Consider the following 23,524-nt stretch of genomic DNA (forward strand, 5'->3'; position numbering starts at 1 on the left):
GAATGTGATATAACAAACCAAAAAAGGGGAAATATATACTCACAGCAAGGTACAGAATCAGCATTTTTTGAACTTGTGGCTTTAGAGAAAAATGTAGAAAGCCGATTATCTGGAAATGTTGTTCTAGAAACTGCATGAGTAAAAGGAACAGTAAACTTTTTAGAAGGAGTTCTATAAATTTGACGAACAAAATCAGTACTAGAAATAATATATGGTAATGAGGAAACAGTTCTATTACGCAAAGAAGTAATTCCAGATATTCCTAAACTAACTAATGTAAAAGGAAAAGGACTAATCTTGGGGTATTTTATGAAAAAATCAGTAGCAGTAGGCCTCTGGGCAGTAGAGCTTACAGCATCAGGACTTTCCAAACCACTAGTAGTTTCAGGAAGTCTTGATGAGCTCCTAAGGACCAGGGTGCTGGGATCTTTAGAATGTTCTATTGCTTTAGGCGGACTCCAAACATTCTGGGGGCTGCTCAAAGGCCCCGTGGAAAGCGGACCCAGAGAAGCTGTTTTGGTGGGATGGGTAGTCGAGCAACGCTCCCGGGACAGTAGTTTTGTGCCACGGGTGTCAGGGCGGGTGGCAGATCTGGTGGGGAAATGGCTTGAAGAAATATCACCTCCAAAGGTTTCTGCAGCCACTTCTCCCAAGCTGGACGGATGGCTAGTGCATGGTGTTGTGGCAGGACTCCTGCTTTCTGATGAAGCTAAGGAAGAGGAGGAAGAAGAAGTCTGGTTGGCTAGAGACGTACTTGTACCAAATATCCTGTCCCTGCTCCCTGAGTCTTCCATCTCGGGACGAGGAGTACTTTCAGTAGATGTTCTCGGGCTCACTGTCTCCAGAGGCCTTGGGGCTGTGGAGCTGGGCACATCTGGACTTTCCAAAGTACCAGTGGTTTCTGCTGCGGAGATACCAAGGCCCGGCATACTTTGCCCGCCGGAAGACTCGGTCGCTCTGGAGGGGATTCTGGCTGTCTGGAGGCTGCTCAAAGGCCCCGTGGAAAGCGACCCAGGAGAAGCTGTTTCGGATGCCACGGGAGGAAGAGCGGTGCTGCCTGCTTTAGTTGAGGTGACACCTGATGTGAAGGGCAGAGATGTCTGCCTGGTTGTAAAAGGGGAGGTCAATAAAGCTGCCAGAGAGCTGCTGGACTCAATGTCGGTGGGATGGGTGGTCGAAGATCCCTCCTGAAACAGTGGTTCTGTGACATGGGGGTTAGGGCGGGTGGCCAATACGGTGGGGAAATTGCTTGATGTGAAGTCAGCTCCCAAGGTTTCTGCAGACACGTCTCCGGGGCTGGAAGTATAGCTAGTGCGTGGTGTTACAGCACGAATCGTACTCTCCGATGGCGCCAAGGAAGAGGAGGATTGAGAAGTCTGCCTGGCTAGAGACTCACTTGTGCCAAATGTCCTGTCGCTGCTCCCTGAGGCTTCTGTCTTGGGACGAGGAGTACTCTCATTAGATGTTCTCATTGTCTCTATCTCCAGAGGCCTTGGGGCTTTGGAGGTGGGCACATGTAGGCTTTCAAGAGTACCAGTGGTTTCTCCTGCGGTGCTCCCAAGGCCCGGTGTACTTCGCTCACCAGAAAACTCGGTTGCTTTGGAAGGGATCCTACCTGTCTGGAGGCTGCTCAAAGACCCCGTAGAAAGCGACCCAGGAGAAGCAGTTTCAGATACCACGGGAGGAATTGCGGTGGTGCCTACTTTAGTTGAACCAACATCTGATGTGAAGGGCAAAGATGTTTGCCCTTTTATAGAAAGGGAATCCGCTGAAGCTGGCAGAGAGCTGCTTGACTCAATGTTGGTGGGATGGGTGGTCGAAGAACCCTCCTGGGACAGTGGTCCTGTGCCATGGGTATTGGATCGGGTGGGGAAATGACTTGAAGTGAAGTCAGCTCCCAAGTATTCTGCAGACACTTCTCCCGGGCTGGAAGGATAGCTAGTGTGTGGTGTTGCAGCTGGACTCATGCTCTCCGATGGAGCCAAGGAAGAGGAGGAAGGAGAAGGCTGGCTGACTAGAGACAATCTTCTGCCAAATGTCCTGTTGCTGCTCCCTGAGGCTTCTGTCTCGGGATGAGAAGTACTCTCAGTAGAAGTTCTCAGGCTAACTGGCTCCAGAGGCCTAGAGGCTGTGGAGGTGGACATATCTGGACTTTCCAAAGTACCGGTGGTTTCTGCTGCGGAGCTCCCAAGCCCAGGAGTACTTGGACCACTGGAAGATTCAGTAGCTTTGGAGGGGGGGCTGCCCGTCTGGAGGCTGCTCAAAGACCCTGTAGAAAGCGGCCCAGGAAAAGCAGTTTCGGATGCCACAGGACGAGGTGCGGTGCTGCCTGCTTTAATTGAAGGGACACCAGATGGGAAGGGCAAAAATGTCTGCCCTGTTGAAGCAGGGGAGACAGATGAAACTGGCAGAGAGCTGCTGGATTTGGTGTAGGTGGGATGGGTGGTCGAAGAACCCTCCCGGGACAGTGGTTCTGTGCCACCGCTATCAGAGCGGATGGGCGATCGAGTGGGGAAATGGCTTGACGCTAAGTCAGCTCCCAAGGTTTCTGCAGACACTTCTCCCGGGCTGGACAGATGGCTAGTGTGTGGTGTTGCAGCAGGACTCCTGATTTCTGATGGAGCCAAGGAAGACGAGGAAAGCGAAGGCTGGCTTGCTAGAGATGTCCTTGAGCCAAATATCCTGTCACTGCTCCCTAAGGCTTCCGTCTCAGGAAGAGGAGTACTCTTAATAGATGTTCTCGGGCTCACTGTCTCCAGAGATCTTGGGGCTATGGAGGTGGGCACATCTGGACTTTTCAGAGTACCGGTGGATTCTCCTGCGGAGCTCTTAAGGCCCGGTGTACTTGACCCACCGGAAGACTTGGTCTCTCTGGAGGGGCTTCTGCTCATCTGGAGGCTGCTCAAAGGCCCCGTGGAAAGCGGCCCAGAAGAAGCTGCCACAAGAGAAAGTGTGGTGCTGCCTCCTTTTTTTGAGGTGACACCTGATGTTAAGGGCAAAGATGTCTGGCGTGTTGCAGAAGTGTAGGCTGATGAAACTGGCAGAGTGCTGTTGGATTCGGTGTCGATGGGATGGGTGGTCAAAGAACCCTCCTGGAACAGTGGTTCTGTACCATGGGTGTCGGTGCGGGTGTGCGATCTGGTGGGGAAATGGCTTGATGCAATGTCTGCTCCCAAGGTTTCTGCAGCCACTTCTCCCAGGCTTGATGGATGGCTAGTGCGTTGTATTGCGGCAGGAAGCGTGCTCTTCGATCCCGCCAAGGAAGAGGAAGGAGAAGGCTGGCTGGCTAGAAACATCCTTGTGCCAAATGTCCTATCCCTGCTCCCTGAGGCTTCCGTCTCGGGATGACGAGTACTTTCAGTAGATGTTCTCATTGTCTCTGTCTCCAGAGGCCTTGGGGCTTCGGAGGTGGGCACATCAGGGCTTTCCAGAGCACCGGTGCCTTCTCCTGTGGAGCTCCCAATGCCCGGTGTACTTCGACCAGCAGACAACTTGGTTGCTGTGTAAGGGCTCTGACGTGTCTGGAGGCTGCTCAAAGGCCCCATAGAAAGCCACCCAGGAGAAGCAGTTTCAGATGTCACGGGAGGAAGTGCAATGCTTCCTGCTTTACTTGAAGGGACACCTGATGTGAAGGGCAAAGATGTCTGTTCTTTTACAGAATGGGAGTCCGATAAAGCTGGCAGAGAGCTGCTGGACATGATGTCAGTGGGATGGGTGGTTGAAGAACCCTCCTGGGACACTGGTCCTGTGCCACGGGTGTCAGAACGGGTGGACGATTCGGTGGGGAAATCACTGGAATCGAACTCAGCTCCCAAGGTTTCTGCAGACACTTCTCCTGGAATGGAAGGACAGTTAGGGCGTGGTGCTGCAGCAGGACTTTTGCTCTCTGATGGAGCCAAGGAAGCGAAGGAAGTAGAAGTCTGGCTGGCTAGAGACGTCATTGTGACAAATGTCCTGTCACTGCTCTCTAAGGCTTCCATCTCGTGACGAAAAGTACTCTCAGTAGATGTTCCCGGGCCCTCTGTCTCCAAAGGCCTTGGGGTTGTGGAGGTGGGCACATGTGGGCTTTTCAGCATACCTGTGGCTTCTGCTGTGGAGCTCTCAGGACCCAGCGTACTTGGCCCGCCGGAAGACTCTTTCACTTTGGAGGGGCTTCTGCCCATCTGGAGGCTGCTCAAAGGCCCCGTGGAAAGTGGCCCAGAAGAAACTTTTTCGGATGCCACAGCAGGAAGTGCAGTGCTGCTTGCTTTAGTTGAGGGGACACCTGATGTGAACAGCAAGGACGTCTGCCCTATTACAGAAGGGGGAGCCGAAGAATGTGGCAGAGAGCTGCTGGACTTGGTGTCGATGGGATGGGTGGTCAAAGTACCCTTCTGGGACAGTGGTTGTATGCCACGGCTGTCGGAGCGGATGGGCGATCCGGTGGGGAAATAGCTTGACGCGAAGTCAGCTCCCAAGGTTCCTGCAGACATTTCTCCCAGGCTGAACGGATGGCTAGTGTGTGGTGTTGCGGCACGACTCGTACTTTCCGATGGAGCTGAAAAAGGATAAGGCTGGCTGGCTATATACGTCTTTGTGCCAAATATCCTGTCGCTTCTCCCTGAGGTTTCCGTCTCGGGAAGAGGAGTACTCTTAGTAAATGATCTCAGGCTCTGTGTCTCCAGAGGCCTTGAGGCTGTGGAGTTGGGCACATCTGGACTATTCCGTGTACCGGTGGCTTCTGCTGCGGAGCTCCCAAGCCCCGGCGCACTTGGACTGTCGGAAGATTCGGTCACTTTGGAGGGGCGGATGCCAGTCTGGAGGCTGCTCAAAGGCCCCGTAGAAAGCGGCCCAGGAGAAGCTGTTTCGGTTGCCACGGGACGAGGTGCAGTGCTGCCTGCTTTAATCGAGGGGACACCAGGTGTGAAGGGCAAAAATATCTCCCCTGTTGCAGTAGGGAAGACCAGTGAAACTGGCAGAGAGCTGCTGGACTCAGTGTAGGTGGGATGGGTGGTCAAAGAAACCTTCCGGGACAGTGGTTCTGTGCCACCGGTGTCAGAGCGAGTGGGTGATCCGGTGGGGAAATGTCTTGACGCAAAATCAGCTCCCAAAGTTTCTGCAGACACTTCTCCAGAGCTGGAACTATGCCTAGTGCGTGGTGTTGCAGCAGGGCTCGTGCTCTCTGATAGACCCAAGGAAAAGGACAGAGAAGGCTGGCTTGCTAGAGACGTCCTTGTGCCAAATGTCCTGTCACTGCTCCCTAAGGCTTCCGTCTCGGGAATAGGAGTACTTTCAATAGAAGTTCTTGAGCTCTCTGCCTCCCGAGACCTTGGGGCTATGGAGGTGGGCACATCTGGACTTTTCAGAGTACTGGTGGATTCTCCTGCAGAGCTCACAAGGCCCGACTCCTGTTCTTCAATCCCACCAAGGAAGAGGAGGAAGGAGGTGGGCACATCTGGACTTTTCAGAATACCGGTGGATTCTGCTGCTAAGCTTTCAAGTCTCGGTGTACTTGGCCTGTCCAAGGACTCAGTCGCTTTGGAGGGGATTCCGCCCGTCTGCAGGCTGTTCAAAGGCCCCGTAGAAAGGGACCCAGGAAAAGCTATTTCGGATGTCACGGGAGGAAGTGCCGTGCTACCAGCTTTAGTTGAGGGAACACCTGATGTGAAGGGCAAATATGTCTGCCCTGTTGCAGAAGGGGAGGCCGATGAAACTGGCAGAGAGCTGCTGGACTCTGTTTCAACGGGATGAGTGGTCAAAGTACCCTCCCAGGACACTGGTTGAGTGCTACGGGTGTGGGAGCTGGTGGGCAATTCCGTGGGGAAATGGCTTGATGCAATGTCTGCTCCCAAGGATTCTGCAGACACCTGTCCCAGGCTTGACGGATGGGTAGTGCGTTGTATTGCGGAAGGACGCGTGCTCTTCGATCCCGCGAAGGAAGAGGAGGAAGGAGAAGACTGGCTGGCAAGATACGTCCTTGTGCCAAATGTCCTGTCACTGCTCCCTGAGCTTTCCGTCTCGGGACGAGGAGTGCTCTCAGTAGATTTTCTCGGGCTCACTGTCTCCAGAGGTCTTGGAGCAGTGGAGGTGGGCACATATGGACTTTTCAGAATACCGGTGGATTCTGCTGTGGAGCTTCCAAGTTCCGAAGTACTTGGCACGCCGGAGGACTCAGTAGCGTTGGAGGGGCTCATACCTGTGTGGAGGCTGCTCAGAGGCACCGTGGAAAGCGACCCAAAAGAAGCTGTTTTGGATGCCACGGGAGGAAGTGCGGTGCTGCCTGCTTTAGTTGAGGGCACACCTGGTGTCTGCCCTGTTGCAGAAGGGGAGACCGATGAAGCTGGTAGGGAGCTGCTGGACTCGGTGTTGGTGGGGTGGGTGGTCGAGGAACGCTCCTGAGACAGTGGTTGTGTGCCACGGGTGTCGGAGCGGGTGGCCGATCTGGTAGGGAAATGGCTTGACGCGAAGTCCACTCCGAAGGTTTCTGTAGACACTTTTTTCGGGCCGGAAGGATAACTAGTGCGTAGTGTTGCAACAGTACTCGTGCCCAACGATGGCACCACGGAAGTGGAGGATGGAGAAGGCTGGTTAGCTACAGACGTCCTTGTGCCAAATGTCCTGTCGCTGCTCCCTGAGTCTTCCATCTCGGGACGAGGAGTACTCTCAGTAGATGATCTCGGGCTCTCTGTCTCCATATACCTTACACCTGTGGAGGTAGGAACATCTGGGCTTTTCACAGTACCAGTGGATTCTGCTGCAGAACTTCCAAGTCCCGGTGTACGTGGCTTGCCGGAAGATTCGTTCGCTTTGGAGGGGCTGCTGCCCGTCTGGAGGCTGCTCAAAGGCCCCGTAGAAAGGGACCCAGGAGAAGCTGTTTTGGATGCGACGGGAGGAAATGCGGTGCTACCTGCTTTAGTTGAGAGAACACCTGATGCGAATGGCAAAGATGTCAGCCCTGTTGCAGAAGGAGAGGCCGATGCAGCTGGCAAAGAGCTGCTGGACTCGGCTTCAATGGGATGGGTGGTCAAAATACCCTCCCAGGACACTGGTTGCATTCTACGGATGTCGGTGCTGGTGGGCAATCCGGTGGCGAAGTGACTTGACGTGAAGTCATCTCCCAAGGTTTCTGCAGACACTTCTCCTAGGTTGGACAAATGGCTAGTGCCTGCTGTTGCGGCAAGACTCGTGCTCTTCGATCCCACCAAGGAAGAGGAGGAAGGAGAAGGCTGGCTGACTAGAAACGTCCTTGTGCCAAATGTCCTGTCACTGCTCCCTGAACTTTCTGTCTCGGGACGAGGAGTGCTCTCAGTAGATTTTCTCGGGCTCACTGTCTCCAGAGGTCTTGGAGCTGTGGAGGTGGGCACATATAGACTTTTCAAAGTACCGGTGGATTCTCCTGCGGAGCTTCCAAGTTCCGACGTACTTGGCACGCCGGAGGACTCAGTAGCGTTGGAGGGGCTGCTGCCCGTCTGGAGGCTGCTCAAAGGACCCGTAGAAAGGTACCCAGGAAAAGCTGTTTCGGATGTCACGGGAGGAAGTGCCGTGCTACCAGCTTTAGTTGAGGGAACACCTGATGTGAAGGGCAAATATGTCTGCCCTGTTGCAGAAGGGGAGGCCGATGAAACTGGCAGAGAGCTGCTGGACTCTGTTTCAACGGGATGAGTGGTCAAAGTACCCTCCCAGGACACTGGTTGAGTGCTACGGGTGTGGGAGCTGGTGGGCAATTCCGTGGGGAAATGGCTTGATGCAATGTCTGCTCCCAAGGATTCTGCAGACACCTGTCCCAGGCTTGACGGGTGGGTAGTGCGTTGTATTGCGGAAGGACGCGTGCTCTTCGATCCCGCGAAGGAAGAGGAGGAAAGAGAAGACTGGCTGGCAAGATACGTCCTTGTGCCAAATGTCCTGTCACTGCTCCCTGAGCTTTCCGTCTCGGGACGAGGAGTGCTCTCAGTAGATTTTCTCGGGCTCACTGTCTCCAGAGGTCTTGGAGCAATGGAGGTGGGCACATATGGACTTTTCAGAATACCGGTGGATTCTGCTGTGGAGCTTCCAAGTTCCGAAGTACTTGGCACGCCGGAGGACTCAGTAGCGTTGGAGGGGCTCATACCTGTGTGGAGGCTGCTCAGAGGCCCCGTGGAAAGCGACCCAAAAGAAGCTGTTTTGGATGCCACGGGAGGAAGTGCGGTGCTGCCTGCTTTAGTTGAGGGCACACCTGGTGTCTGCCCTGTTGCAGAAGGGGAGACCGATGAAGCTGGTAGGGAGCTGCTGGACTCGGTGTCGGTGGGATGGGTGGTCGAGGAACGCTCCTGAGACAGTGGTTGTGTGCCATGGGTGTCGGAGCGGGTGGCCGATCTGGTAGGGAAATGGCTTGACGCGAAGTCAACTCCGAAGGTTTCTGTAGACACTTTTTTCGGGCCGGAAGGATAACTAGTGCGTAGTGTTGCAACAGTACTCGTGCCCAACGATGGCACCACGGAAGTGGAGGATGGAGAAGGCTGGTTAGCTACAGACGTCCTTGTGCCAAATGTCCTGTCGCTGCTCCCTGAGTCTTCCGTCTCGGGACGAGGAGTACTCTCAGTAGATGATCTCGGGCTCTCTGTCTCCATATACCTTACACCTGTGGAGGTAGGAACATCTGGGCTTTTCAGAGTACCAGTGGATTCTGCTGCAGAACTTCCAAGTCCCGGTGTACGTGGCTTCCCGGAAGATTCGTTCGCTTTGGAGGGGCTGCTGCCCGTCTGGAGGCTGCTCAAAGGCCCTGTAGAAAGGGACCCAGGAGAAGCTGTTTTGGATGTGACAGGAGGAAATGCGGTGCTACCTGCATTAGTTGAGGGAACACCTGATGCGAATGGCAAAGATGTCAGCCCTGTTCCATAAGGAGAGGCCGATGCAGCTGGCAAAGAGCTGCTGGACTCGGCTTCAATGGGATGGGTGGTCAAAGTACCCTCCCAGGACACTGGTTGCGTTCTACGGGTGTCGGAGCTGGTGGGCAATCCGGTGGCGAAATGGCTTGACGCGAAGTCATCTCCCAAGGTTTCTGCAGACACTTCTCCTAGGCTGGACAAATGGCTACTGCCTGCTGTTGCGCCAAGACTCGTGCTCATCAATCCCGCCAAGGAAGAGGAGGAAGGAGAAGGCTGGCTGACTAGAAACGTCCTTGTGCCAAATGTCCTGTCGCTGCTCCCTGAGTCTTCGGTCTCGAGACGAGGAGTGCTCTCAGTAGATTTTCTCGGGCTCACTGTCTCCAGAGGCCTTGGAGCTGTGGAGGTGGGCACATCTGGACTTTTCAGAATACCCGTGGATTCTGCTGCTAAGCTTTCAAGTCTCGGTGTACTTGGCCTGTCCAAGTACTCAGTTGCTTTGGAGGGGATTCTGACCGTCTGGAGGCTGCTCAAAGGCCCCATAGAAAGGGACCCAGGAAAAGCTGTTTCCGATGTCACGGGAGGAAGTGCAGTGCTACCAGCTTTAGTTGAGGGAACACCTGATGTGAAGGGCAAAGATGTCTGCCCTGTTGCAAAAGGGGAGGCCGATGAAACTGGCAGAGAGCTGCTGGACTCGGTTTCAACGGGATGAGTGGTCAAAGTACCCTCCCAGGACACTGGTTGAGTGCTACGGGTGTGGGAGCTGGTGGGCAATTCCGTGGGGAAATGGCTTGATGCAATGTCTGCTCCCAGGGATTGTGCAGACACCTCTCCCAAGCTTGACGGATGGGTAGTGCGTTGTATTGCGGTCGGACGCGTGCTCTTCGATCTCGCGAAGGAAGAGGAGGAAGGAGAAGACTGGCTGGCAAGATACATCCTTGTGCCAGATGTCCTGTCATTGCTCTCTGAGTCTTCCATCTCGGGACGAGGAGTACTCTCAGTAGATGATATCGGGCTCTCTGCCTCAATAGGCCTTACACCTGCGGAGGTAGGAACATCTGGACTTTTCAGAGTACCAGTGGATTCTGCTGCAGAACTTGCAAGTCCCGGTGTACGTGGCTTCCCGGAAGATTCGTTCGCTTTGGAGGGGCTGCTGCCCGTCTGGAGGCTGCTCAAAGGCCCCGTAGAAAGGGACCCAGGAGAAGCTGTTTTGGATGTGACAGGAGGTAATGCGGTGCTACCTGCATTAGTTGAGGGAACACCTGATGCGAATGGCAAAGATGTCAGCCCTGTTGCATAAGGAGAGGCCGATGCAGCTGGCAAAGAGCTGCTGGACTCGGCTTCAATTGGATGGGTGGTCAAAATACCCTCCCAGGACACTGGTTGCATTCTACGGGTGTCGGTGCTGGTGGGCAATCCGGTGGCGAAGTGACTTGACGTGAAGTCATCTCCCAAGGTTTCTGCAGACACTTCTCCTAGGCTGGACACATGGCTAGTGCCTGCTGTTGCGGCAAGACTCGTGCTCTTCGATCCCGCCAAGGAAGAGGAGGAAGGAGAAGGCTGGCTGACTAGAAACGTCCTTGTGCCAAATGTCCTGTCGCTGCTCCCTGAACATTCTGTCTCGGGACGAGGAGTGCTCTCAGTAGATTTTCTCGGGCTCACTGTCTCCAGAGGCCTTGGAGCTGTGGAGGTGGGCACATCTGGACTTTTCAGAATACCCGTGGATTCTGCTGCTAAGCTTTCAAGTCTCGGTTTACTTGGCCTGTCCAAGTACTCAGTCGCTTTGGAGGGGATTCTGACCGTCTGGAGGCTGCTCAAAGAACCCATAGAAAGGGACCCAGGAAAAGCTGTTTCCGATGTCACGGGAGGAAGTGCGGTGCTACCAGCTTTAGTTGAGGGAACACCTGATGTGAAGGGCAAAGATGTCTGCCCTGTTGCAAAAGGGGAGGCCAATGAAACTGGCAGAGAGCTGCTGAACTCGGTTTCAACGGGATGAGTGGTCAAAGTACCCTCCCAGGACACTGGTTGAGTGCTACGGGTGTGGGAGCTGGTGGGCAATTGCGTGGGGAAATGGCTTGATGCAATGTCTGCTCCCAGGGATTCTGCAGACACCTCTCCCAAGCTTGACGGATGGGTAGTGCGTTGTATTGCGGTCAGACGCGTGCTCTTCGATCTCGCGAAGGAAGAGGAGGAAGGAGAAGACTGGCTGGCAAGATACGTCCTTGTGCCAGATGTCCTGTCATTGCTCCCTGAGCTTTCCGTTTCGGGACGAGGAGTGCTCTCAGTAGATTTTCTCGGGCTCACTGTCTCCAGAGGTCTTGGCGATGTGGAGGTGGGCACATCTGGACTTTTCAGAGTACCGGTTGATTCTGCTGCGGAGCTTCCAAGTTCCGACGTACTTGGCACGCCGGAGGACTCAGTAGCGTTGGAGGGGTTTATACCTGTGTGGAGGCTGCTCAGAGGCCCCGTGGAAAGTGACCCAGGAGATGCTGTTTCGGATGCCACGGAAGGAAGTACGGTGCTACCTGCTTTAGTTGAGGGAACACCTGATGTGAAGGGCAAAGATGTCTGCCCTGTTGCAGAAGGGGTGGCCGTTGAAACTGGTGGAGAGCTGCTGGACTCGGCTTCAATGGGATGGGTGGTCAAAGTACCCTCCCAGGACACTGGTTGCGTTCTACGGGTGTCGGAGCTGGTGGGCAATCTGGTGGCGAAATGGCTTGACGCGACGTCATCTCCCAAGGTTTCTGCAGACACTTCTCCTAGGCTGGACAAATGGCTAGTGCCTGCTGTTGCGCCAAGACTCGTGCTCGTCGATCCCGCCAAGGAAGAGGAGGAAAGAGAAGGCTGGCTGACTAGAAACGTCCTTGTGCGAAATGTCCTGTCGCTGCTCCCTGAGTCTTCGGTCTCGAGACGAGGAGTGCTCTCAGTAGATTTTCTCGGGCTCACTGTCTCCAGAGGCCTTGGAGCTGTGGAGGTGGGCACATCTGGACTTTTCAGAATACCCGTGGATTCTGCTGCTAAGCTTTCAAGTCTCGGTTTACTTGGCCTGTCCAAGTACTCAGTCGCTTTGGAGGGGATTCTGACCGTCTGGAGGCTGCTCAAAGAACCCATAGAAAGGGACCCAGGAAAAGCTGTTTCCGATGTCACGGGAGGAAGTGCGGTGCTACCAGCTTTAGTTGAGGGAACACCTGATGTGAAGGGCAAAGATGTCTGCCCTGTTGCAAAAGGGGAGGCCAATGAAACTGGCAGAGAGCTGCTGAACTCGGTTTCAACGGGATGAGTGGTCAAAGTACCCTCCCAGGACACTGGTTGAGTGCTACGGGTGTGGGAGCTGGTGGGCAATTGCGTGGGGAAATGGCTTGATGCAATGTCTGCTCCCAGGGATTCTGCAGACACCTCTCCCAAGCTTGACGGATGGGTAGTGCATTGTATTGCGGTCAGACGCGTGCTCTTCGATCTCGCGAAGGAAGAGGAGGAAGGAGAAGACTGGCTGGCAAGATACGTCCTTGTGCCAGATGTCCTGTCATTGCTCCCTGAGCTTTCCGTTTCGGGACGAGGAGTGCTCTCAGTAGATTTTCTCGGGCTCACTGTCTCCAGAGGTCTTGGCGATGTGGAGGTGGGCACATCTGGACTTTTCAGAGTACCGGTTGATTCTGCTGCGGAGCTTCCAAGTTCCGACGTACTTGGCACGCCGGAGGACTCAGTAGCGTTGGAGGGGTTTATACCTGTGTGGAGGCTGCTCAGAGGCCCCGTGGAAAGTGACCCAGGAGATGCTGTTTCGGATGCCACGGAAGGAAGTGCGGTGCTACCTGCTTTAGTTGAGGGAACACCTGATGTGAAGGGCAAAGATGTCTGCCCTGTTGCAGAAGGGGTGGCCGTTGAAACTGGTAGAGAGCTGCTGGACTCGGCTTCAATGGGATGGGTGGTCAAAGTACCCTCCCAGGACACTGGTTGCGTTCTACGGGTGTCGGAGCTGGTGGGCAATCCGGTGGCGAAATGGCTTGACGCGAAGTCATCTCCCAAGGTTTCTGCAGACACTTCTCCTAGGCTGGACAAATGGCTAGTGCCTGCTGTTGCGCCAAGACTCGTGCTCGTCGATCCCGCCAAGGAAGAGGAGGAAAGAGAAGGCTGGCTGACTAGAAACGTCCTTGTGCCAAATGTCCTGTCGCTGCTCCCTGAGTCTTCGGTCTCGAGACGAGGAGTGCTCTCAGTAGATTTTCTCGGGCTCACTGTCTCCAGAGGCCTTGGAGCTGTGGAGGTGGGCACATCTGGACTTTTCAGAATACCGGTGGATTCTGCTGCTAAGCTTTCAAGTCTCGGTGTACTTGGCCCGTCCAAGTACTCAGTCGCTTTGGAGGGGATTCTGACCGTCTGGAGGCTGCTCCAAGGCCCCATAGAAAGGGACCCAGGAAAAGCTGTTTTGGATGTCACGGGAGGAAGTGCGGTGCTACCAGCTTTAGTTGAGGGAACACCTGATGTGAAGGGCAAAGATGTCTGCCCTGTTGTAGAAAAGGAGGCCGATGAAACTGGCAGAGAGCTGCTGGACTCGGTTTCAACGGGATGAGTGGTCAAAGTACCCTCCCAGGACACTGGTTGAGTGCTACGGGTGTGGGAGCTGGTGGGCAATTCCGTGGGGAAATGGCTTGATGCAATGTCTGCTCCCAGGGATTCTGCAGTCACCTCTCCCAAACTTGACGGATGGGTAGTGCGTTGTATTGCGGTCGGATGCGTGCTCTTCGATCTCGCGAAGGAAGAGGAGGAAGGAGATGACTGGCTGGCAAGATACGTCCTTGTGCCAGATGTCCTGTCGCTGCTCCCTGAGTCTTCGGTCTCGAGACGAGGAGTGCTCTCAGTAGATTTTCTCGGGCTCACTGTCTCCAGAGGTCTTGGAGATGTGGAGGTGGGCACATCTGGACTTTTCAGAGTACCGGTGGATTCTGCTGCGGAGCTTCCAAGTTCCGCCGTACTTGGCACGCCGGAGGACTCAGTAGCGTTGGAGGGGCTGCTGCCCGTCTGGAGGCTGCTCAAAGGTCCCGTAGAAAGGGACCCAGGAGATGCTGTTTCAGATGCCACGGAAGGAAGTGCGGTGCTACCTGCTTTAGTTGAGGGAACACCTGGTGTGAAGGGCAAAGATGTCTGCCCTGTTGCAGAAGGGGTGGCCCTTGAAACTGGTAGAGAGCTGCTGGACTCGGCTTCAATGGGATGAGTGGTCAAAGTACCCTCCCAGGACACTGGTTGCGTTCTACGGGTGTCGGAGCTGGTGGGCAATCCGGTGGCGAAATGGCTTGACGCGAAGTCATCTCCCAAAGTTTCTGCAGACACTTCTCCTAGGCTGGACAAATGGCTAGTGCCTGCTGTTGCAGCAAGACTCGTGCTCTTCGATCCCGCCAAGGAAGAGGAGGAAGGAGAAGGCTGGCTGACTAGAAACGTCCTTGTGCCAAATGTCCTGTCGCTGCTCCCTGAGTCTTCGGTCTCGAGGCGAGGAGTGCTCTCAGTAGATTTTCTCGGGCTCACTGTCTCCAGAGGCCTTGGAGCTGTGGAGGTGGGCACATCTGGACTTTTCAGAATACCGGTGGATTCTGCTGCTAAGCTTTCAAGTCTCGGTGTACTTGGCCCGTCCAAGTACTCAGTCGCTTTGGAGGGGATTCTGACCGTCTGGAGGCTGCTCCAAGGCCCCATAGAAAGGGACCCAGGAAAAGCTGTTTCCGATGTCACGGGAGGAAGTGCAGTGCTACCAGCTTTAGTTGAGGGAACACCTGATGTGAAGGGCAAAGATGTCTGCCCTGTTGCAAAAGGGGAGGCCGATGAAACTGGCAGAGAGCTGCTGGACTCGGTTTCAACGGGATGAGTGGTCAAAGTACCCTCCCAGGACACTGGTTGAGTGCTACGGGTGTGGGAGCTGGTGGGCAATTCCGTGGGGAAATGGCTTGATGCAATGTCTGCTCCCAGGGATTCTGCAGACACCTCTCCCAAACTTGACGGATGGGTAGTGCGTTTTATTGCGGTCGGATGCGTGCTCTTCAATCTCGCGAAGGAAGAGGAGGAAGGAGAAGACTGGCTGGCAAGATACGTCCTTGTGCCAGATGTCCTGTCATTGCTCCCTGAGCTTTCCGTTTTGGGACGAGGAGTGCTCTCAGTAGATTTTCTCGGGCTCACTGTCTCCAGAGGTGTTGGAGCTGTGGAGGTGGGCACATCTGGACTTTTCAGAGTACCGGTTGATTCTGCTGCGGAGCTTCCAAGTTCCGACGTACTTGGCACGCCGGAGGACTCAGTAGCGTTGGAGGGGTTTATACCTGTGTGGAGGCTGCTCAAAGGCCCCGTGGAAAGTGACCCAAAAGAAGCTGTTTTGGATGCCACGGGAGGAAGTGCGGTGCTGAATGCTTTAGTTGAGGGCACACCTGGTGTCTGCCCTGTTGCAGGAGGGGAGACCGATGAAGCTGGTTGAGAGCTGCTGGACTCGGTGTCGGTGGGATGGGTGGTCGAGGAACGCTCCTGGGACAGTGGTTGTGTGCCACGGGTGTCGGAGCGGGTGGCCGATCTGGTAGGGAAATGGCTTGACGCGAAGTCAACTCCGAAGGTTTCTGCAGACACTTCTTTCGGGCTGGAAGGATAACTAGTGCGTAGTGTTGCAACAGTACTCGTGCCCAACGATGGCACCACAGAAGTGGAGAATGGAGAAGGCTGGTTAGCTACAGACGTCTTTGTGCCAAATGTCCTGTCACTGCTCCTTGAGTCTTCCATCTCGGGACGAGGAGTACTCTCAGTATATGATCTCGGACTCTCTGTCTCCATATACCTTACACCTGTGGAGGTAGGAACATCTGGACTTTTCAGAGTACCAGTGGATTCTGCTGCAGAACTTCCAAGTCCCAGTGTACGTGGCTTGCCGGAAGATTCGTTCCCTTTGGAGGGGCTGCTGCCCGTCTGGAGGCTGGTCAAAGGCCCCGTAGAAAGGGACCCAGGAGAAGCTGTTTCAGATGCCACGGATGGCAAAGATGTCAGCCCTGTTGCAGAAGGAGAGGCCGATGCAGCTGGTAGAGAGCTGCTGGACTCGGCTTCAATGGGATGAGTGGTCAAAGTACCCTCCCAGGACACTGGTTGCGTTCTACGGGTGTCGGAGCTGGTGGGCAATCCGGTGGCGAAATGGCTTAACGCGAAGTCATCTCCCAAGGTTTCAGTAGACACTTCTCCTAGGCTGGACAAATGGCTAGTGCCTGCTGTTGCGCCAATACTCGTGCTCGTCGATCCCGCCAAGGAAGAGGAGGAAGGAGAAGGCTGGCTGACTAGAAACGTCCTTGTGCCAAATGTCCTGTCGCTGCTCCCTGAGTCTTCGGTCTCGAGACGAGGAGTGCTCTCAGTAGATTTTCTCGGGCTCACTGTCTCCAGAGGCCTTGGAGCTGTGGAGGTGGGCACATCTGGACTTTTCAGAATACCGGTGGATTCTGCTGCTAAGCTTTCAAGTCTCGGTGTACTTGGCCTCTCCAAGTACTCAGTTGCTTTGGAGGGGATTCTGACCGTCTGGAGGCTGCTCAAAGGCCCCATAGAAAGGGACCCAGGAAAAGCTGTTTCCGATGTCACGGGAGGAAGTGCAGTGCTACCAGCTTTAGTTGAGGGAACACCTGATGTGAAGGGCAAAGATGTCTGCCCTGTTGCAAAAGGGGAGGCCGATGAAACTGGCAGAGAGCTGCTGGACTCGGTTTCAACGGGATGAGTGGTCAAAGTACCCTCCCAGGACACTGGTTGAGTGCTACGGGTGTGGGAGCTGGTGGGCAATTCCGTGGGGAAATGGCTTGATGCAATGTCTGCTCCCAGGGATTCTGCAGTCACCTCTCCCAAGCTTGACGGATGGGTAGTGCGTTGTATTGCGGTCGGACGCGTGCTCTTCGATCTCGCGAAGGAAGAGGAGGAAGGAGATGACTGGCTGTCAAGATACGTCCTTGTGCCAGATGTCCTGTCACTGCTCCCTGAGCTTTCCGTTTCGGGACGAGGAGTGCTCTCAGTAGATTTTCTCGGGCTCACTGTCTCCAGAGGTCTTGGAGATGTGGAGGTGGGCACATCTGGACTTTTCAGAGTACCGGTGGATTCTGCTGCGGAGCTTCCAAGTTCCGACGTACTTGGCACGCCGGAGGACTCAGTAGCGTTGGAGGGGCTGCTGCCCGTCTGGAGGCTGCTCAAAGGACCCGTAGAAAGGGACCCAGGAGATGCTGTTTCGGATGCCACGGAAGGAAGTGCGGTGCTACCTGCTTTAGTTGAGGGAACACCTGATGTGAAGGGCAAAGATGTCTGCCCTGTTGCAGAAGGGGTGGCCGTTGAAACTGGTAGAGAGCTGCTGGACTCGGCTTCAATGGGATGGGTGGTCAAAGTACCCTCCCAGGACACTGGTTGCGTTCTACGGGTGTCGGAGCTGGTGGGCAATCCGGTGGCGAAATGGCTTGACGCGAAGTCATCTTCCAAGGTTTCTGCAGACACTTCTCCTAGGCTGGACAAATGGCTAGTGCCTGCTGTTGCGCCAAGACTCGTGCTCGTCGATCCCGCCAAGGAAGAGGAGGAAGGAGAAGGCTGGCTGACTAGAAACGTCCTTGTGCCAAATGTCCTGTCGCTGCTCCCTGAGTCTTCGGTCTCGAGACGAGGAGTGCTCTCAGTAGATTTTCTCGGGCTCACTGTCTCCAGAGGCCTTGGAGCTGTGGAGGTGGGCACATCTGGACTTTTCAGAATACCGGTGGATTCTGCTGCTAAGCTTTCAAGTCTCGGTGTACTTGGCCCGTCCAAGTACTCAGTCGCTTTGGAGGGGATTCTGACCGTCTGGAGGCTGCTCCAAGGCCCCATAGAAAGGGACCCAGGAAAAGCTGTTTCGGATGTCACGGGAGGAAGTGCGGTGCTACCAGCTTTAGTTGAGGGAACACCTGATGTGAAGGGCAAAGATGTCTGCCCTGTTGTAGAAAAGGAGGCCGATGAAACTGGCAGAGAGCTGCTGGACTCGGTTTCAACGGGATGAGTGGTCAAAGTACCCTCCCAGGACACTGGTTGAGTGCTACGGGTGTGGGAGCTGGTGGGCAATTCCGTGGGGAAATGGCTTGATGCAATGTCTGCTCCCAGGGATTCTGCAGTCACCTCTCCCAAACTTGACGGATGGGTAGTGCGTTGTATTGCGGTCGGATGCGTGCTCTTCGATCTCGTGAAGGAAGAGGAGGAAGGAGATGACTGGCTGGCAAGATACGTCCTTGTGCCAGATGTCCTGTCGCTGCTCCCTGAGTCTTCGGTCTCGAGACGAGGAGTGCTCTCAGTAGATTTTCTCCGGCTCACTGTCTCCAGAGGTCTTGGAGATGTGGAGGTGGGCACATCTGGACTTTTCAGAGTACCGGTGGATTCTGCTGCGGAGCTTCCAAGTTCCGACGTACTTGGCACGCCGGAGGACTCAGTAGCGTTGGAGGGGCTGCTGCCCGTCTGGAGGCTGCTCAAAGGTCCCGTAGAAAGGGACCCAGGAGATGCTGTTTCGGATGCCACGGAAGGAAGTGCGGTGCTACCTGCTTTAGTTGAGGGAACACCTGATGTGAAGGGCAAAGATGTCTGCCCTGTTGCAGAAGGGGTGGCCGTTGAAACTGGTAGAGAGCTGCTGGACTCGGCTTCAATGGGATGGGTGGTCAAAGTACCCTCCCAGGACACTGGTTGCGTTCTACGGGTGTCGGAGCTGGTGGGCAATCCGGTGGCGAAATGGCTTGACGCGAAGTCATCTCCCAAGGTTTCTGCAGACACTTCTCCTAGGCTGGACAAATGGCTAGTGCCTGCTGTTGCGCCAAGACTCGTGCTCGTCGATCCCGCCAAGGAAGAGGAGGAAGGAGAAGGCTGGCTGACTAGAAACGTCCTTGTGCCAAATGTCCTGTCGCTGCTCCCTGAGTCTTCGGTCTCGAGACGAGGAGTGCTCTCAGTAGATTTTCTCGGGCTCACTGTCTCCAGAGGCCTTGGAGCTGTGGAGGTGGGCACATCTGGACTTTTCAGAATACCGGTGGATTCTGCTGCTAAGCTTTCAAGTCTCGGTGTACTTGGCCCGTCCAAGTACTCAGTCGCTTTGGAGGGGATTCTGACCGTCTGGAGGCTGCTCCAAGGCCCCATAGAAAGGGACCCAGGAAAAGCTGTTTCGGATGTCACGGGAGGAAGTGCGGTGCTACCAGCTTTAGTTGAGGGAACACCTGATGTGAAGGGCAAAGATGTCTGCCCTGTTGTAGAAAAGGAGGCCGATGAAACTGGCAGAGAGCTGCTGGACTCGGTTTCAACGGGATGAGTGGTCAAAGTACCCTCCCAGGACACTGGTTGAGTGCTACGGGTGTGGGAGCTGGTGGGCAATTCCGTGGGGAAATGGCTTGATGCAATGTCTGCTCCCAGGGATTCTGCAGTCACCTCTCCCAAACTTGACGGATGGGTAGTGCGTTGTATTGCGGTCGGATGCGTGCTCTTCGATCTCACGAAGGAAGAGGAGGAAGGAGATGACTGGCTGGCAAGATACGTCCTTGTGCCAGATGTCCTGTCGCTGCTCCCTGAGTCTTCGGTCTCGAGACGAGGAGTGCTCTCAGTAGATTTTCTCGGGCTCACTGTCTCCAGAGGTCTTGGAGATGTGGAGGTGGGCACATCTGGACTTTTCAGAGTACCGGTGGATTCTGCTGCGGAGCTTCCAAGTTCCGACATACTTGGCACGCCGGAGGACTCAGTAGCGTTGGAGGGGCTGCTGCCCGTCTGGAGGCTGCTCAAAGGTCCCGTAGAAAGGGACCCAGGAGATGCTGTTTCGGATGCCACGGAAGGAAGTGCGGTGCTACCTGCTTTAGTTGAGGGAACACCTGATGTGAAGGGCAAAGATGTCTGCCCTGTTGCAGAAGGGGTGGCCCTTGAAACTGGTAGAGAGCTGCTGGACTCGGCTTCAATGGGATGAGTGGTCAAAGTACCCTCCCAGGACACTGGTTGCGTTCTACGGGTGTCGGAGCTGGTGGGCAATCCGGTGGCGAAATGGCTTGACGCGAAGTCATCTCCCAAAGTTTCTGCAGACACTTCTCCTAGGCTGGACAAATGGCTAGTGCCTGCTGTTGCAGCAAGACTCGTGCTCTTCGATCCCGCAAAGGAAGAGGAGGAAGGAGAAGGCTGGCTGACTAGAAACGTCCTTGTGCCAAATGTCCTGTCGCTGCTCCCTGAGTCTTCGGTCTCGAGACGAGGAGTGCTCTCAGTAGATTTTCTCGGGCTCACTGTCTCCAGAGGCCTTGGAGCTGTGGAGGTGGGCACATCTGGACTTTTCAGAATACCGGTGGATTCTGCTGCTAAGCTTTCAAGTCTCGGTGTACTTGGCCCGTCCAAGTACTCAGTCGCTTTGGAGGGGATTCTGACCGTCTGGAGGCTGCTCCAAGGCCCCATAGAAAGGGACCCAGGAAAAGCTGTTTCGGATGTCACGGGAGGAAGTGCGGTGCTACCAGCTTTAGTTGAGGGAACACCTGATGTGAAGGGCAAAGATGTCTGCCCTGTTGCAAAAGGGGAGGCCGATGAAACTGGCAGAGAGCTGCTGGACTCGGTTTCAACGGGATGAGTGGTCAAAGTACCCTCCCAGGACACTGGTTGAGTGCTACGGGTGTGGGAGCTGGTGGGCAATTCCGTGGGGAAATGGCTTGATGCAATGTCTGCTCCCAGGGATTCTGCAGACACCTCTCCCAAACTTGACGGATGGGTAGTGCGTTGTATTGCGGTCAGACGCGTGCTCTTCGATCTCGCGAAGGAAGAGGAGGAAGGAGAAGACTGGCTGGCAAGATACGTCCTTGTGCCAGATGTCCTGTCATTGCTCCCTGAGCTTTCCGTTTCGGGACGAGGAGTGCTCTCAGTAGATTTTCTCGGGCTCACTGTCTCCAGAGGTGTTGGAGCTGTGGAGGTGGGCACATCTGGACTTTTCAGAGTACCGGTTGATTCTGCTGCGGAGCTTCCAAGTTCCGACGTACTTGGCACGCCGGAGGACTCAGTAGCGTTGGAGGGGTTTATACCTGTGTGGAGGCTGCTCAAAGGCCCCGTGGAAAGTGACCCAAAAGAAGCTGTTTTGGATGCCACGGGAGGAAGTGCGGTGCTGAATGCTTTAGTTGAGGGCACACCTGGTGTCTGCCCTGTTGCAGGAGGGGAGACCGATGAAGCTGGTTGAGAGCTGCTGGACTCGGTGTCGGTGGGATGGGTGGTCGAGGAACGCTCCTGGGACAGTGGTTGTGTGCCACGGGTGTCGGAGCGGGTGGCCGATCTGGTAGGGAAATGGCTTGACGCGAAGTCAACTCCGAAGGTTTCTGCAGACACTTCTTTCGGGCTGGAAGGATAACTAGTGCGTAGTGTTGCAACAGTACTCGTGCCCAACGATGGCACCACAGAAGTGGAGAATGGAGAAGGCTGGTTAGCTACAGACGTCTTTGTGCCAAATGTCCTGTCACTGCTCCTTGAGTCTTCCATCTCGGGACGAGGAGTACTCTCAGTATATGATCTCGGACTCTCTGTCTCCATATACCTTACACCTGTGGAGGTAGGAACATCTGGACTTTTCAGAGTACCAGTGGATTCTGCTGCAGAACTTCGAAGTCCCGGTGTACGTGGCTTGCCGGAAGATTCGTTCCCTTTGGAGGGGCTGCTGCCCGTCTGGAGGCTGGTCAAAGGCCCCGTAGAAAGGGACCCAGGAGAAGCTGTTTCAGATGCCACGGATGGCAAAGATGTCAGCCCTGTTGCAGAAGGAGAGGCCGATGCAGCTGGTAGAGAGCTGCTGGACTCGGCTTCAATGGGATGAGTGGTCAAAGTACCCTCCCAGGACACTGGTTGCGTTCTACGGGTGTCGGAGCTGGTGGGCAATCCGGTGGCGAAATGGCTTAACGCGAAGTCATCTCCCAAGGTTTCAGTAGACACTTCTCCTAGGCTGGACAAATGGCTAGTGCCTGCTGTTGCGCCAAGACTCGTGCTCGTCGATCCCGCCAAGGAAGAGGAGGAAGGAGAAGGCTGGCTGACTAGAAACGTCCTTGTGCCAAATGTCCTGTCGCTGCTCCCTGAGTCTTCGGTCTCGAGACGAGGAGTGCTCTCAGTAGATTTTCTCGGGCTCACTGTCTCCAGAGGCCTTGGAGCTGTGGAGGTGGGCACATCTGGACTTTTCAGAATACCGGTGGATTCTGCTGCTAAGCTTTCAAGTCTCGGTGTACTTGGCCTGTCCAAGTACTCAGTTGCTTTGGAGGGGATTCTGACCGTCTGGAGGCTGCTCAAAGGCCCCATAGAAAGGGACCCAGGAAAAGCTGTTTCCGATGTCACGGGAGGAAGTGCAGTGCTACCAGCTTTAGTTGAGGGAACACCTGATGTGAAGGGCAAAGATGTCTGCCCTGTTGCAAAAGGGGAGGCCGATGAAACTGGCAGAGAGCTGCTGGACTCGGTTTCAACGGGATGAGTGGTCAAAGTACCCTCCCAGGACACTGGTTGAGTGCTACGGGTGTGGGAGCTGGTGGGCAATTCCGTGGGGAAATGGCTTGATGCAATGTCTGCTCCCAGGGATTCTGCAGTCACCTCTCCCAAGCTTGACGGATGGGTAGTGCGTTGTATTGCGGTCGGACACGTGCTCTTCGATCTCGCGAAGGAAGAGGAGGAAGGAGATGACTGGCTGTCAAGATACGTCCTTGTGCCAGATGTCCTGTCACTGCTCCCTGAGCTTTCCGTTTCGGGACGAGGAGTGCTCTCAGAAGATTTTCTCGGGCTCACTGTCTCCAGAGGTCTTGGAGATGTGGAGGTGGGCACATCTGGACTTTTCAGAGTACCGGTGGATTCTGCTGCGGAGCTTCCAAGTTCCGACGTACTTGGCACGCCGGAGGACTCAGTAGCGTTGGAGGGGCTGCTGCCCGTCTGGAGGCTGCTCAAAGGACCCGTAGAAAGGGACCCAGGAGATGCTGTTTCGGATGCCACGGAAGGAAGTGCGGTGCTACCTGCTTTAGTTGAGGGAACACCTGATGTGAAGGGCAAAGATGTCTGCCCTGTTGCAGAAGGGGTGGCCGTTGAAACTGGTAGAGAGCTGCTGGATTCGGCTTCAATGGGATGGGTGGTCAAAGTACCCTCCCAGGACACTGGTTGCGTTCTACGGGTGTCGGAGCTGGTGGGCAATCCGGTGGCGAAATGGCTTAACGCGAAGTCATCTCCCAAGGTTTCAGTAGACACTTCTCCTAGGCTGGACAAATGGCTAGTGCCTGCTGTTGCGCCAAGACTCGTGCTCGTCGATCCCGCCAAGGAAGAGGAGGAAGGAGAAGGCTGGCTGACTAGAAACGTCCTTGTGCCAAATGTCCTGTCGCTGCTCCCTGAGTCTTCGGTCTCGAGACGAGGAGTGCTCTCAGTAGATTTTCTCGGGCTCACTGTCTCCAGAGGCCTTGGAGCTGTGGAGGTGGGCACATCTGGACTTTTCAGAATACCGGTGGATTCTGCTGCTAAGCTTTCAAGTCTCGGTGTACTTGGCCTGTCCAAGTACTCAGTTGCTTTGGAGGGGATTCTGACCGTCTGGAGGCTGCTCAAAGGCCCCATAGAAAGGGACCCAGGAAAAGCTGTTTCCGATGTCACGGGAGGAAGTGCAGTGCTACCAGCTTTAGTTGAGGGAACACCTGATGTGAAGGGCAAAGATGTCTGCCCTGTTGCAAAAGGGGAGGCCGATGAAACTGGCAGAGAGC

The 23,524-nt window shown here is 55.0% G+C and overlaps 1 protein-coding gene across 1 annotated transcript in view; it reads right to left on the reverse strand.

Annotated features, from left to right (window-relative positions):
* LOC132569080 (mucin-3B-like) overlaps positions 1 to 23,524 on the reverse strand; it is a 56,815-nt gene that overhangs the window by 12,422 nt on the left and 20,869 nt on the right. The window contains exon 2 of the mRNA XM_060235264.1: positions 354 to 23,458. Within this exon, the coding sequence (XP_060091247.1) occupies positions 354 to 23,458 (23,105 nt within the window). The remainder of the gene's footprint in view (positions 1 to 353; positions 23,459 to 23,524) is intronic.

The sequence above is a fragment of the Heteronotia binoei genome, chromosome 3 (genome assembly GCF_032191835.1).
Source record: "Heteronotia binoei isolate CCM8104 ecotype False Entrance Well chromosome 3, APGP_CSIRO_Hbin_v1, whole genome shotgun sequence".
NCBI lineage: Eukaryota > Metazoa > Chordata > Lepidosauria > Squamata > Gekkonidae > Heteronotia > Heteronotia binoei.